The sequence below is a fragment of the Plectropomus leopardus genome, chromosome 17 (genome assembly GCF_008729295.1).
Source record: "Plectropomus leopardus isolate mb chromosome 17, YSFRI_Pleo_2.0, whole genome shotgun sequence".
NCBI classification, from domain to species: Eukaryota; Metazoa; Chordata; class Actinopteri; order Perciformes; family Serranidae; genus Plectropomus; species Plectropomus leopardus.
This window is the reverse complement of record NC_056479.1, coordinates 10,990,377-11,007,652: the sequence shown is the minus strand read 5'-3', so window position 1 is coordinate 11,007,652 and position 17,276 is coordinate 10,990,377. Positions and strand designations below refer to the sequence as shown.

Genomic DNA, 17,276 nt, shown 5'->3' with positions numbered 1-17,276 from the left:
ATTGTTTCACGTTATTGCATGACACAAACAAACCAACTGATCAACACAGAGGTAGACCAGCATCTCCCATGTGCAGAGAGGTGAAATTGCTGTTTTTGTCCATGGAGTCTGGCTTTGAGAAGAGCAAAGATAAGATAAACTTTCATTTCAGTTTTAAATACTAAGGTTATAGCAACAGTGCATCTGTTTGGGAAACACAAAGCCTAGGACTAGATAAATGAGACTTGACTAGTTTTACTGCAGGAGTTGTGTGAGAATTTGTGAATAAATGTTTTGATATAGTTTGGTGTTGTGAAATCCTGACCTCTTTTACTTACATTCATCAAGAATTTTCTCAATTTTTGGATCCCTCATTCACCAGAGGCATGCGAAAAAAAACCTGTTAGATGCCGAGGGGGCATTGATGACACCTTTTGCAATTATAGTCAAGTCATATTACTTTGTGTGTGTATGTGTGTGTGCGTGTGTGTGTGCGCGTGTGCCAAAGGGAGAGAGAGAAAAGGGTATTCACATCCACTCACCTGTGTGAGATCTGAGATACCGTTGCCATTCCTCAACTTCATTGCATGAATTGTTATTGCTTCCTCCTTTGAATACAACACATCCCATTAGAAACAGATTGAATGGGGCTGAGAAAGGCCACTTCATCCTTGTGGGACCTGTGTCGGCATAGAAAACAGATCTTTTGTGCATCATGTCCTCTAATCAAAAATACCATGGGAATTTGAAAAGGCTTTCACACACAGTGTCGCCTACACCGACAAATCTGTATTGTGTTAAACTTTTCGGGTTAAAAAGGGAGCACAACAAGAGAACTTCTGCCTTCACTGTGATATATTAGGTATTTTCACTCAAAGCCAAGCTTCCTGGAAGAGCTAACTTATCACAGTTAAGTGCTGAATGCCACTGGTGGTTTAATTATTTCCATTATTTCCGTCCTGATTTCATGGCCAGCGCTTAGTTCATTATTTTCCATGAGTTCTCTGCTGTAAAAGGTCAGTGGTGACGCTTCCTGACAAGCAAATGTATATTAGCCTATAGAGAGAATGCTCGAAACACAACAACTGCGCACTATGATTAGGGTGAAGGGTTAACATGTTAGTGTTTTGTTCCCACACCGCTACTGCACCATTAGCCTATTAATACCCTCTTCATGCTCTTATTATAATCAACTACAGCTCAACCTTGCCAAGCAGTCCGGCTTGTGGTCCCACAACAGCACACGACTTCCTTCTCAAATAAATACACCATGATTATTGCAGATCATTCAGTTGGGAAAAGAGAAGCACCATAATGAGCACCATCCATGTGTCCGCAACAGATTGTGGACACATGGGTGGTGCTCCATGCTAACTCTTTAGCATATGCTCAGTGGTAGTGGGCGACTCGTAGTGCCTCTGAAGTGAGAAAACAAGAACTTTTAGTGGATCTTAGGCAAGATGGTGAGTAATTCTCATTGACATTCAGCCAAGTCAAGGAAAAGACTTAAGAAAGTTACAAGACTTACACAGAAGAATCAGAGAAAAATAATGTGTTTTTAACTGCTTTAATGAACTCATGAAGAAACATTGGCTTTTTAGCCACATTGTGGTCATAATAAGTGGGTTTTGCAGAAACTGCAGTCCCCCTAATGTATTCATTAGCAGTAATTCTGCATCAGTGATGTGTGTTAAATTGCAACGTTCAGTGTCAGTGCTAATTGTGTGATGCTGGTTTTGTGCTGTGTAAAACAAGGGTGAAGCACTAAATTCTGGACTGTATTGTCCTATCCTCATCTTCTCAGTACCCTCCACAGACTTAATGAATACATAGACAGCGCATCTGCTATCATTGTGCTGGTGATGTCATTTGGAGCCAGAGTCTGCGCAGTAGAGATGTCTGAGGTGTGGAGTTCCTGCCTATACAACCAGCTGATCAATCACAACGTGTTATCAGAAAAACGAAAATTGAGCAAACAGTGAAATTTATTTGACATGTACTTTTTTTGTTTGGCCCATGTCCCATCCGCTAGGATGGGGTTAATGATATATACTGCAGCCAGCCACCAGGAGGCGATCAAGATATTTGGCTTCGGTTTTAGGAGCTGTCATGTCGTCCATCTTTATATACAGTCTATGGTACCCTAAGAGCAACATTCATTTTCGTTCCTCCTTTCACTTCCATCATCCTCCATCCCGTTTTCTTGCTAGCAAGATGCTACAATGACAGACAAAGCATTAGCCTCTTAACTTTAACAAACAATGTTACAGGCAGCTTAATGTTAGTGTGTTAAGCTCCTCTTAGTTGTAACTGCTAAAAATGATTGCTTTGAATAACTTTGGTAGCTTCCTCGTGAGCCCACCTTGTTGTCTGACATCCTCAGTAACATTAACAGGAGATGAAGAGAGACCTGCTGCTGTCTCACTCTCTGTGTTTTTTTTCATGAAACTGAGGGCCATATGGTTCATGATGTTAAGCTTTGCTAGTGTTGACTGTTGATAGATATACTGCCATACAACACAGTTATGATGCAAATTTATGATACTGATTAATTCATGTTCTACAATGCAAATTTGCTCCAAGTTTAATTCCTGGCTGTCTTTCAAGCTTAACAACTGCTGATATGGGATACATTATTTTTAAACTGCACCACTTATGTTCTCCTTTCCTTTGAGAGAAATCAGTCAAAAACTGTTTCCCATAGTTTTCTTTCTTTCCCTTTCCTTTTTTTCCTTTTCTATTTTGGAACCCCACTTTATTCTTTGAGAAAGACATGACTGTCCGTCGGTGTTTCAGCAGCAGCATAAACAGTCACTCATTCAGCTCCAGCATTTAGTGACAAATTATAGAGCAAGGGCGGACTAAACCATTTTGTGCCTTTGTAAAGGGTTAGAGGGGCCTTGGAGAGCCTCTGCTGTTGTTTTTAATACACTTATTTATTCAGCCAATTTTAAATTAGTTATAGCAACTAGAAATAAATAATTGCATACAGCCAAACTTTTCAGTCTGGGGCTTTTCAGGTGATGGTTTTGCATAGCATTTTTTTAAATATAACTTAAGAGTCAGGTCTGAGCCTAACTCCACCCACTGCAGAAATTATTAACAGTACTAAAATTGGACAAGGGGCTAAAGTTGGGGTGTGAGGCAGTATTTGACTAGTTCTTTTGAAGATATACGTTTACAGACATAGAGTGTAGTGCCCACCGTCCGCACTCAGCACTTTTCTGATGTTAGTACTGTTTGCAGTGTTAATGATTTTAGCTGCCTCAGCCACCTCAGTGTTGAGAGCAGTGTGCAGACAATCCCAGATCAGACGTTAAATGTCACATACAAGGGATGCTTGATAATGTTGGCATACTCAGTATTGGCCAACATGCTGATTTCTGCAGCCGATGTGACATATCAGTATTTTTTAATTATTCAGTTTTTTGAGTTTTTTGAACTGACAGAATGAACATATGTAAAACATCAACCCTTAAGTTTAAGCATTTTTCTTATTTTGTGCAATGAGTGAATATTACATACATTGAAAAGCATTGTATTTCATGTCTCCATCTGCGGGTTAGCCATCACAATAACAGTACGCATAATATGATGTTAATTCCACTACAGAAGAGACTTGATGGTCACTAAAATTAGGTGGAAAAAAAGAGGATATATCAATATCGGTTTTTAGCCAAATGAGTTGGTATATATTGGCATATCAGCTATTGGTAAAAAAATCCAATATCGTGCATCCCTGTTATATGCAGCTCCTTTAAAACCAGCCTCCTTTGACACCAGCCTGTTGTATTTCATAACAGTGCAGTTGTATCATATAGTTTAGTGCTCAAAAAACATGTTTAAGTACCTCCTTAAAGGCTAAATGTCAATCCTACCAGATATGTTTACATTGATGTAGTCACTGTTCTGCTACAGAGTATGATGCACGCTGCTATGTTTCTGTGGTTGCAGTCTTGCTGAATTGCCAGTGAGTGACATATCCATCCTGTCGCTGTTGTTTTCACACGATACATAAATGGCCAGCGTTAGCAGCTGCTACAAGTACTTGACAATTGCCATGTGGATCGAAGAAATAAGAATTGTTATGATCTGTAAATCATCTTACAACAACTTGTTATTGCTTTGCTGATCTTGACCATGCTTTTACTGTTGCTATTTTGCTGGTTGTGGCACAGAATGGCGATGTTCCTGTTCTGATATTCTGACATCTCGGCCTACAAAGCTCTGATTGACTCAATTGTTTGTCCAACCGAGGAAACAGGCCGCAATGAGCACAACACCAGATATATTTAAATAAGGGTGAAAAAATATATATATATGCACAAGAGGTCTGAAACTAGGCTAACTTCAGGCAGGGGTGCTGCTAGAAACTTTTGAGCCACCTGACAACAGCAAAATAATATGCATCTATAACCAGTGCTATATTCCAGGGCCTCTGTCAATCAGCCCTCCCCTAACTGAGCCCCTTACTCACCCTGTGCCTGCACTGACGCAATGCCTGAGCTACTGTGCAATATCTTTTTAAACTGAGTTTTCGTGTACCGAGTGATTAACTGAACAATTCACTTATCTCCAAAAATAGCATTCTTCATTATTTCCAACAAGTACATGCAACCACACCAGCACAATCATATTTATTTTTACCCTGAAGATTACATTACAGACTGTGGAAGAAAAGTGTCAGGCTCACAAAGAACTGCCATAAATGTCCCTAATAGCAGCTCTCTCTTCACCAAAATTACTGCATTTATTGCAGTAGATATTCCTGTGTGACGTCTTACAGGACAAGTGTGTAAGATTTGGGGGGATTTTAATTACATGTAGCAGTAAGGATTGCAGATTGCAACCAGCTTAAACTTCTCCTGGTTAGAAGTTCTTCTAGTTTATTTATTGGGAGGTTTTTACAGGGAGCTGAATTATCTGCTAAGGTCTCCTTTTCTCCAAGACAGACTCAAAATTGTAAAAACACTACATAAAGCAGTTTCATATATTAAAAAAAAAAAAAAATCTTGTAATTTTCCAACGCCCCTGTTGTGGAGGGGTCGCAAACTATGATGGCCTATACAAAAGCACGTATGGCCCTATAGAGCTGGTGTCTGGCCTGACAGTTCTGGGCTTCTGTAAAAACATGGCACTTTCATGGACGAGGACCTGCTCCCTGTGTTGATATAAATGGCTCACTGTGTGGTAACAAAAAAAAACAACTCGCTTCAAATGTACTGATAAATCTTGTATCTGAAGTTAATATTTTGAGTGAATTCACAGTCTCTGTGAATGCTTATAGTGTCAGGCTGCAAAAGAAAATGTGATAATCAGGCTGTAACCCTTGATCTTTAAAAGCCTGAATCATTTCTTCTTTCATATTAATTGCTCTCTGCCTTGTCCACAACAATAATGCACTTCACACACAGGTTGCACCATGTCAACATGTTAAATACACAGTATTTTTTTTATGCATGCATTATGTGTGTTGTGTCTGAAACAGATTAAGTTCTCAGCCGTTTAAGTCTAATTATCTAATGAGTTTATTTATTAATGTTGTTTTTCTGAGATACTTGTGGTTGAGGTCAGAATTTGCTGGTCTGTTGCACATCAGTGTCCAATGTGTGCACGGTGAATAGGCACATGTGTGGATGCATGGGTGTGTTTGTAAGGATCCATCTACCCCAGCTCTCCTAACAAGTACTGAAATAATAATGAGAACATTGGTTTCTACTGAGTGGGGCACGAGAGAGAAGTAAGGGGGGTGCAGAAAGAAATACAGAAGAAATAGAGGTGAAATTGAAGCAAAATGCTGAGCTAGATACACCGAAACCTAATATCTGACACCCATAATGACACTCTCAGAGTTTTCTGTCTGGCCAAAATAGAATTTTTTTCTTGAGAAAGGAAAGGAAGACACAAAGGCCAGTAAGAGTAATGACATCTTAAAGCACATGGACACTTTATGGGTGTCCTCTTTGTTTGAAATCCTCATTTTCTCTCACTGCTTGTTCATTCACATTTATGCTCTCTTTTATAAACTTTCAGATGGCACAAAAGAACAAGAACATGAGCTTTGAATGCCATACTTTTACTCTTAAGATGCAGTGGGGGCTGCTGGGAAGTTAAGTGGTCAGGGTGAGCCTGAATGTCCCTTGATTGCAGCTGGTCACTGTTCAGAGAGATCAGATTAAGAGCTGTGAAGCCAATATGAGCTCGGCAGCCTGTTGTCTACAAGATGGATAACTCAGCCCGGCCTCTCATCACCTCTCTATATAAAGCAGCAATAAGTGCCAAGCTGCTTCAACTGAGTGCCTAAGTATTAAAAGTGCTTGTTTCATGTCATCTTTATTTTTTATTTTTTGTCTTCATTTTAAGCTTTGTAAGATGTTGTCTTAGTAACTTCCTGAACATTCATAAAATGACCGAATTTCAATTTAAAAGAGCACCTACAAGAGTGTGTTAATGTATTTAGCAGTGAATATCTTTTAAACAACCCCGTATCTAAATATATAGGCTATATGTATTTTTCAAAAATGATAATAGGCCTAAAAAAAGCCCCAGATGAAATAATTTGTCATTCCATTTGTACTTGCACTGTGCACTTGCACTATTTTTTTTCTCATTACAATTCATAATCTTTCTAAAAAAGATGGCAGAGTAAGAAAAAAAATTATCAAAATGAGCTTGAAAAAGACAATACCGATAAGGATCCACCAGACCCCCCCACTGGCGCCCCTGATATTCAGTTCATGCTTTCATCTTTTGCCTATATCATATATATGGTATATCTGATTAGATGTAAGAGGAGAGGTGGATTAGAGAACACTGGTTTGTTTAGATCAATTTTTTTCTTTTATTGATTTGATTTGAATTAGAAATTAAAAGGTAAGAGGGCTGGACAATATGAAGAAACTCGAAAATCATCATGTTTTTGATGAAATACCTTGAAGCTTAGAAAATGACATCACTTTACTGTAATGCATCCATTAAAACCAGGTAAAGACAACACTTAATATATTTTGATATCCAAAATCTAAGATGACGTCTAGTCTCATATCACGATATCAGTATAATATCGCTCTATTGCCCAGCCCTAAAAAGTAACACGTTTTTCTAGAGATTGGTGCGGTACTAATTCAGTAAGTTAAAATGCAAACACAATATTGGAGGAAACATTTATGGTAATTAACAAATGACAAAGCTTTATATGGTAATTTTAATGTTTTAATTGCATGCTGCAATTTCAAGTTTTTTGGTACAAAATAATTCATGCAGCATCAGTGGTTTCAAAAGTGCAAAACGGTTCCAAAAATCACTTTACATATCAATTAGCGAGCATGCCAAACAGGACCAGAACCACTCCATAAAGCTGTGACGGAGTTCCTTGAAAAACGTGCAAAGATTTCAGTATTTATTAACCAAACGAGACCAAGAAAAATAATTTGTATAGAGAATACCCACATGTCCACCACGTCCACAACGTGCACTGTCAGACGTGGAACTATAAAGAATTTACAGTCATGCTTTTTGACAGTTTTGAAAACATTCATTTACAATCATTTCAAATTTACAAAAAACAGAAAAGCTAACTGGACAAAAAATGAGGTAACAGTTTGTAAACATTTCCATCACTTTGATCAAGTTGGCAACATTAAATTCAATCAAAAGATTCAACAGATCGGCCCACGTGTAAACAATTTCCCGTGTTTTACGCACAAACTTTACGCACGGACATTGGTCGCTGGACTACTTTTCTGTCGTTTTTCGGAAGGAGATGCGAAAAAGTTTTTGCATATCTTTCCTCACTAAGACACACAAAGAGAGCGTGTTGGAGAAGTACATGCAGATGCAGATCTTGACCTGCTGTAGGAAAAGCGCACCAGATCCTCACACTGGCTCCACTTCTCCACAGTATCTGCTCTCCGTGCTCTAGCTTAGCCCGATCATGACCGTCTCCACATCTTTGGAGGGTCTCCGGTCCTTCACCAGGAAGTTAATCATGCTCTCTGATTTGATCATCAGGTTGCAGCCAAGGAAAAATATACCGAAGACGACCGTGAGCGACAACACGCACAGCACCGCGATTTGCACCACACGCATGACGAAGAGTTTGCGCTCGTCTTGCACTAGCACCAGAGACCCCCCGCCGTCGCCGGTCACCACGTTGGTAGTGCCATTGCCGGAGTATGTCGCCAGAGTCCCGGCCAGGGTCTGGCTCCCGTTAAACAGCGCGCCCTGGGTCACGTCGAAGAAAGAGACGTTCATGTTTCCTTGCGAGCGAGCAAGCAGCAGCAAGCAGGCACGCGACTCCACTCGGCAGGCACACAGTCTCACTGCAAAACCTGGACTCCAAGAAAAACTTTGCGTCATGTGACTGTTCAGACAAATATAAGAGGAAGAAATCCCCAAAAGAATTCGCAGTTTAAAGTCCAAGTCTACAGGCAAACATCGAGTTTTGCAGCCTGAGTGCGTAATGACATCCACATCACCGGGCCGTTGCTGTAGTCACAGAGCGTCGCATCAGCTGCAGCCAAAAGTAAGTTTCTTCAACTTAAAGTCCACGTTTTCCTGACGTGAAGTGGGTCTTCCGTGTTTCCTTCCGCTGTAATAAGAGACAGTCCCTTTGCGTCTGTGTTCGCCTGCGAGCGCTTCTTTTGTGCCAAGTCTCTCGTGCGTTTTAAAGTGATGATGAGTTCCCCGTGGACCACACCTCCACAACTCACCAGGGGAGGTAGACAAATGGCCTCAGATAGTATGCTGCTCTTCTGGTGTAGAAACAAATAAATAAGAAAAGTCGATTAGAACAAGGCATAATCTGACTTTCAGTCTAATCCTTATTTTATTTTACATGTTTCAGTTATTATCTTATTAAGTGCATATGTTTCTAATGCAAACAAAAAAAACTGCGTTAAATGCACATTTATTTTTTTATTTATCTTGGGTAATGTGGAATTTTGACTCGTGCATGCATGCAAGAAATAATCCTCCAACAGGTGAATACATTTCAAACAAGTGGCACTTCCTGTTAGTCTCTTGGTTCAAGAAAACTGTGGCTAACTGACTGACTTTTAAGTGTGGATATTTTAGAGTGTGCTCTTCTAAAACACACCTAGCACTCATTTCTGCACATCAGTGAAAAGCCTCACCAATATTGATTCAGACATTCATTAACTTTGAAGTCTTTTCACCAAAGAGTTGAAAATCATTTAAAACCCGAAATCATTCAGTCCGATGAGGATCAAAATGAGTTGTCATCTGCGACTTTGAAGGGGTATTTATAGAGTTTGATGTCTGTTGCTCAGGGAACTGTCACTGTGACTTAGGGGCCTCAGAGAGAGAGACCAATATAGGCACAGCAAGTTATAACTTAGAAGTGAAGACATGAATTAATAATCCACAATTGAACCATGGCAAATATTTATCAGAAATATTGTCTCCCCCGCTTTCACTGTGCCTGCTGTTTCCTCTCAGGCAGCGGCTCTAATGAAACTCCCTGAACAGCAGACTGCTCTCTGTTTTTATTGGATGTGTTGTTCAAATACCACTTTGTCTTTCAGGTGTTGTGTGTAACTACTGCAGCTGCCCGGGCCACTAAATGGAGGTGAAACCCCTGAAGACTGACAAATGAGCCTTGGGTAAGGAAATCATTATTGATTCTTTTTACAGTAACAGTATTCTTCTGTCTGTCTGAAGCTAATGTTATTCTCCCTCATCACTTACCTCCTTCTGCATGCATAATGTAAGGTTTTATTTTATCAGGCCAGTATCTATAGGCAGTATTTGTGGAATAAAATATGTTGATATGTACAGTGCTATAATGTGATTTTTAACTTAGATTAAAAAGATTAATAAAAAAAATGTAATAGTCTACTTTACCCAATATTATCTCTGTGTATTTCTACCTCTCAGACTTTAAAGGAATGCTAATACATTTTTGATGAATTGCTAAAAAAAAAAAAAAAGCGGTACCTTCTCACAAGGTCAGTGCTTAATTAATCAAAATGTCCTCCCAACTGTGATTTAAAATAATTTCAGAGATTTTATTACAAGATGACTTATGAATATTTCAACTGATTTTCATCCATACGTGAAATTCTGACATGTCTGCAATATTCTTCCTGTTTTTCTGATGACTGTAAGCAGATATCTGCTAGACGTCAACACAGATTGCTTGATGGATGGATGTGTGCCCAGTAGGTTTGAAATTTATCCAAGAGGCCAGTTTGTGCTGCGGCAAAACTATCTGATAGATATGATTTCCAGCCAAACTGTGCGGGGGGGGGGTCAAACCAACCACCCAAACACTGCAGTATACCCTAATACTAGCACTGATAGTAATGATTATGGCAATTTGTTTAGTTTCTGCACAATAACATTTTCTAATGATTATTAACCAAGTTAGAAATCATTTAACTATCCTGACTTGAGTATGCACCATAGATTGTATATAAAGATGTATGACACGTCTCAGCTTACCCTTACTGTGCAAAAAAGAAGCCAAAATATCCTGCATAATCTTGCTGCAGTCTTGTGCTGGCGTCACTTAGAGCCAGAATCTGCGCAGTAGTGACCCAGGGTGGTTAAGTTCCCACCCATACACCCATCCAACCAATCACGAGCAGCTTCATTTACCGCAAGCGCACTGATTGGCAAACACCGCTGTCAGTTGTAACATCAAACCCTGTGCTTATAGCATCAAATAACTTAATTAAAACCAAACCTATATGAGAAAAATGAACACTTGAACAAACGTCAGGGTGGTTAGAGCAACCTCAAATGACAGAAAACATCTTTGAAAAAAAAAAAGTTTGACTTATACCATGAGTTTTTAGTTTTGCCCATGACCCATCCACTTAAATTGAGAGGGCCCCCTGTCAGTGCAACCAGCCATCAGGGGGCAATTGAGATGTTTTGGCTTCACTTTTAGGAGCTATCATGTCATCTATCTTTATACTGTATACAGACTATTGTGTGCACCAATTTGATATTTATGATCTAATTACATCAGCAAAAGATAGCAGGTGCTGTAACTAATTAATATAACTTAATTATATTATGTATGAACACACTCAAATGATCATTAAAGAATACAGCAGAGAAACAGTATTTTCCTATTTTATTACAATACCTTGCTTTTATTTATATTGATGTGAAATTATCAGCTGCACTGGTGAACCTCAACATGTTGATGGGGAAAAAAACTGCCTCAAATTTGAAAAAATCTCCCCAAGACTTGTCTGCAGAAAATTAATTTGCTGTTTGTCTAAAAACAAAGGCTATGAAATTAAATTTGGGACGCTCCCGATGTCTCGGTAAGCAGCTTGCAGCCACCAACTGACAATCTTGTGTACAAACAATGATTAGCTTCATCCACAAATACCTTTCCTAAGCCTGGAGGTGGTTTATTTTCAGATCATTTATTAATGGATGATAACAGAACAAGGAGTGGTTTTTTTTTCATGTACAATAAGCTCAAGTAATCTCATTAGCCTCCGGATTTGGTTCCTGCGAATTAATTGGCAGCATGTAAATCAATGCTGCGCAATTTGATTCTGGTCTATTATTCATTGCAGGGTGATTATGGAAAGTAGCTTGTACTTACTCTTTATCTCTCTGTCAATATGTAAATCCTCCGCTACAGTTAAAACCTAACAATGCTTCTTTGAGGCAACGCAACTTCAAAGAATTTGCAAATAAGGGGAAAGGAGCTGCGAAGTGGAGGAGGGGGAAACTTCAATGGTCATGCTACACCTTTGAACTAATTAGAAAATCTTTGAAAATTTGTCACATCATTGTTAGATAAATTTCAGGAAGTTTTGCCCCTTAACAAAGCTCCATCGACTGAAGAACTCGTGGCTGATATATATTATACCTTCACACTGAATACTGCACATTTCATTGATGTTGCGGTCACATGTGGAGATATGTATCTAAGTGGTGGTATATGAGGATATATTGTTATGAGGATGCATATAGACATGAATGTGAGTGTCTGACTTGTTCCTAAGCAACAGTAGACCTGTGAGCCCAGTGACAGATGGTTGGTGAAGTTATTTTGGTTTAGAGGAGAAGGAGAAGGAGAGGGAGGGAGCAATGAGGTGCCTGGACGGAGGAGAGAGGGGAGGAAACGTTTCCACTTAACATGAGGGAATTGGCAGCCTAGCAACGCAAACTAAGTGAAGACATCCATAGCAACAAGAAGGTGCTGTTTGACCCCACCCACCTCCCCTCTGCTCTTTACCCTTACATCCTTTTTGTCCGTGGTGCTGACAGGACTCAAAACGGACACACCCTTTCAGACTTTCCTCACAACTTCCTTCTTTTTCAATTAACAGGTTTCTCCTAAGATGCCCCTTTATTAGCTCATCAAAGCACCCAGAGGACTGCGAGGAAGCCGCCATGTCTCTGCATGTGCTGGAAAGTGAGTGCAATTATGTGCCAGAAAACACGGAGGCAAGTAAAGTGCACACTAACAAAGTGTCTTTTGGATATTAAATATAGATAAAACAAGTATCACGAGACGCAGGGAAAACCATGAGAGGCCTTGTTTTAGTCTTAAGGGGCTTGCCACCTTTGGGACTCTTAAAGAAGTATTTTACTGCTGGAAAGATGGCCTTTTAATAAAACAAGAGTGTCTCTGCAGTAGGACGACGCAAATACTTTTGAAATAAGTGCTATACAACCAGAGAAAAAGGACACATACAACTACCAGAATGCAATGCGTCACACCAGACCAATAAAAACTCCTGCTGGTGGGTGACATGATGCAAACTCGTATAAATTGAACAATAAGAGTGCTCCAGTAGTGAGGCCCAAAACCCGGAAATGAGTTAGCATTTTACCATTCATAGTTCCCTCGTCTCAGAGTGAGCGGTTTTCTGAATGAGTTTTTGGTTAGATGCCTGAAAAAATGTCTGTGGTTAACATAATCTTAAGAGACATTCAAGTTTTGTTTGATGACACAAAATACATCAGGAAAGGCCCCATTTAAATTTTTTTTAAAGCTATTATGTGTCTTAAAAAAGGCAGTCCCTAACAAGTGGCTAAATGAGACTACAGAACGTCGTAACGCCACACACCGCACTGAACGCAGCTTTACAACCTTATTATGGTGGCAACGTAGAAGTCAGGTGATAGTATGTAGTTAATTTATAGCCTAATGTTAGCCTTTTGCTTCTAGCTATCGCATTTAAGCTTCAAAATCCTGAAAGTGGTGTTCATTTGTGAAGATTATCTTGCTGAACAAAAAGTGTAAGTATCATAAATGTTTGTTTGCCACAGAGCTCATTTTCAGCGTCCCCGCAGATCCTTAAAAAGTCCCCAAAGGCATTGAATTAATCAGTCTAAAAATAAGGCCTTAATTAGTATTATAATGTCTTCAATTATTTTTTTATGAGTCTTAAAAGTGCAAAGACATCTCAAAATAATTGGTAACTTGGAACAACTGAAAAAAATCACAGAATACGACTAGCATTGCTGCCAACCCAAAAGTCGTGTTTCATATTGAGGCGAATATTTGGGAAAAAATTCTCCCCAACCCTAAGTAATAGATGTCAGCAACCCCTCCCACAAATTGGTTATAGTCTTAACATCAGTCTTAAATTTTATTTTGAGTGGCACTGAAAAAGTCTTAAATTCCACTTGTAGGAACCCTGTATTTTCTACAGTAATCCAAAGCCCAGTGGAAAAATCCCATAGGCTTTTTGATGAGGGAACAGGCCCATGCTAACTTTGCATCGGGGTACATAAAAATGTCATCCCTGAAGCACTCTGTGGCAGCTGGCCATCAAAATATAATTGTATGGGGCGCCCGGCCCCGCCCCTGTGCTGCATGTTATCCCCTCTCTCTCTCCCCCTTTCACGCTACATCTCTCCTATCTAATAAAGGTAATAAAATCCCCCAAAAATATATTAGAAAAAAAGAAATGATTGTATTACAGTTAAATGTTAAGCTAAACACATTTCTGTAAACATTTCAGGCACCAAATAGGCAACTCACTAACAGAATCTGCATTTATATTTGATCAGTGCTGCTTAGTTTTACAGTTTGATGTCAAGTTTTGGCATGTGTAGCGCCCACTTTCCTTTTTCACAAACTCTCACTATTACAGCTAAACTCTGCAATAAAATGTGTTTCTAAAACAATTTATGTTAGAAATAAGCAGCGCAGGACCATAGTCTTGATTTATATTAGATCGGCACTAACAAGTTTTGTCCGTTTGATTGGATTTCGATCAGAGAGAGAGGGGCGGGTTCAGCTCTCGATGCACTTGATGACATTTAAAAGTTCATTTACATATGCTACCCACGTTGTTTTGATACAAAACTGGTTCCAAATCAGCAAAGTATTCCTTTAATCATGCAGAGCTAAGTACAGTCATTAATTAGATACTGTTACAGATAGCAGGAAACAGAGCCACAGCGAACTGGTACCACACACTAAGCAACCATCAGTTATTAAAGTTATTTTAAGGAGAAAATGACTTCATTACTTTGATTTGCAAGGGGATGTTAGACTCTGTGTTTGTGTGTGTGTGTGTGTGTGTGTATATGTGTGTGTTCTTGCGCTCCCACTGAAAGGCTAGTGAAAATCTGTTTGTTTGAGAAACAGATTTCATGAATCCAGTTAAAGAAATTCCTCTCCAGTGCGGATGTCTTATGCACCCCAGCAGCCGCTACCCATTAACCTCATTTCCATTTAGACACGTCTCAGTAATGCAGGCGACCATGATGTGCCGTGTCTTTTCTGTCCCCTCATAAAATCTTCTTTGTTCCTCCAACTTCTTTCTCTCCAGCTGTCTCGGTTATATTTAACAGCAGGCTACGTTAGACTTCCCACAGTTCTGAAATCTGGTTGCACTTTTAAAAAAAAACAAAACAGAAATGCACTTTTTCCATTTCTCTATCCCTCATGTATCCTCACTTATTTATTTATTTTGACTTTCTCCACATATCCCCTGAGAAGGAAGCTGCAGATCTAGAGGAGGCAGATCAGATAGCAAAGCATCACAACACAAATACACCATGTCTCACATCAGTGACTCTGGGGATACTTTTCACAAGCCTGCCAACCCTTCACCTGAGAAAAAAAACTCATATCCCCCCCCCACTTGACCCTCCCACACGCCAGTTAAACCCAGCGGAGCAGGAAAGAGTGAGCCGGTTGTGGTTAACCAAACACTGATTTTGTCTGAGAGCATTTTGATATCGGCTCTCTGTGACAGTGCTCTCACACTCTGTGAAAAGCTTAAAGGGCTCCAGATAGATCTATAACACAGGCCAGGACCCTTCCATCCCCTTCTTCTCCTCCAGCCCTCATCCTCTCTTCTTGTTCAGTCTTAATTGGCCGCCATCTGACCCACTCTCTGGCTTTTTACTCACGACAAGTGGCGCTATGCTCTCCTCCAAATACCATTCATCTGTGGGGGTGATCGCCACAGAAAAGGCCGGGGCCGATAGATCCGAATGGGTCAGTTCTGGAGAGGGGGTTTGATTGCTTCCAGTGTATTACCTGCATCATCCACCCACACTGAGAGCCCAGTGCCAGCAGAACAGTTGACTATTATAGCTTTTCTACTTATTTCTCTATTTTTGTCATTTCTTCTCGCGGCAGTTCTTGGACACGGGTGGCAGTAACTTAGCAACAAGAGGGAGAATAAGAGCGGGGCACAGGGGTAAAGATTCAATAAATGGACAAGTGCAGAGATAAGAAGCATTGTCTGTTTCTGCAAGCCCGACCACACACACACATACACACATCACCACCATCACACACTTCCCAAAGGTCATTTCAGGAGGGCAATCTTAGCTTTTATCCCATTTTCTGCCTCATTTTCTTTTTATGTATTTTTTTTTTCTTGTTTTAGAAGCTGGCAGATTTTCGTATGCTCCATCATTCAGTGCAATGGGAAGAGTTTTTCTGTGGTGGGCACTTAGCAGATTCATAAATTTAGTGAGGAGGACTGAGAGCTCAGCTAGACTGTTTCTAGGGAATGCATAATATGTCCATAGCAATAGCTTGTGGCAGTAACTTTTTTAGATTCTAAAAAAAAATCAAAGTGACTGCTGACGACAATCACCTATATGAACTCTATTGCTGGATGTAGCCTTTATATATTTGTATATTTTCCCCACTAGGGGTCCTTCTACTACAACTACACAACTTAAAGACTAGGTGTATGTTAATATTCAGGGTTTCTGGCAGATTTTCCAGTTTTGACTTGCATTACACAAGCATTTTGTCCAGCCAACGCATACATATTACTTCAAACAGTTTGATTAGTTATTGTGAGAGAAGAACTAATATAATAATTTTAAATGAACTGTATCTGTAATATGAACCACATGCAAAGCAACAAATCACAAACTACACTGACAGCAGTTTTGTGTCTTGACAAACACCTCTGAGCAATATATGCAGGTGTCCAGAGTTATGCTTAACTCTATTACTACTCCTAAATAAAAGCAAGTTTAATATTAGAGCTGGGTGATATGGATAAAATCAAATATCACTTTATTTTTGATAAAATACCTGAATATTGATATTGGGGCGATATTGTAGGATTTACTATTGGTGCTTTCAAATTATATATTAAAACAATTACATTTTTGATGAACAATCATCAGTAATGTGGATATAATGACTTTGTGGGTACAGGGAAATAATAAAACAGCCACAATAGTCTGTTAATAGTCTGCACCCACAGGCCATAGACCACCCCAAGAAATAATTAGGACCAACCCCTTGAAATGTACTGTTGAATTTTTCAAAGGGTCCTATGAGCATCAAACACTTTACTTCTTGCTTTTTATACACCAATTTGTGCTTTTGTTGGTTTTTTTTTACATCTCTGTATAGTGGAAATGTCATGGTACTACCATGGTACTTCCTGCTTCAGCTTTGCATGTTGCTTCATCTTTTTGTTTGACAGATGGCAACCATTGAGGATGCATATCTGCCACAACCATCCATATTTCTGGCCCCTTGAAATCCTTTTTAAATTCAGAATCAGTTTCATTTTTTCCGCAAGTTCCGTGTTTTCCTATGAATTTTTGTTATTTCTGTGGTTTATGACATTGAGCAATTTTTGTTATCAATGAGAGTGTTTTAACCAGAGGTGGATAAAAAAAACGTGTAATGAATTTGTTATAACAAAATATTGCTTTTTAAAAAAATAAAGTAAGTGCTTCAATAAGTCATAAAATAAAACATTATATCCTTTCGTAAAATAAAGTGCTTAACATCTGAGCTTCATGTCACTCTGCTCTAAATTTAGCTGTTAAGTGTTGAATTTCTTTTATTTTTTGGA

General features: G+C 39.3%; 1 protein-coding gene across 1 annotated transcript; it reads right to left on the bottom strand.

Annotated features, from left to right (window-relative positions):
* Positions 1-7,896: 7,896 nt before the first annotated feature.
* Positions 7,897-8,232, bottom strand: rprml (reprimo-like). The gene has a single exon (XM_042505741.1). It carries the CDS (start codon positions 8,230-8,232, stop codon positions 7,897-7,899), a length of 336 nt encoding a protein of 111 aa, XP_042361675.1.
* Between the last annotated feature and the right edge of the window lie 9,044 nt (positions 8,233-17,276).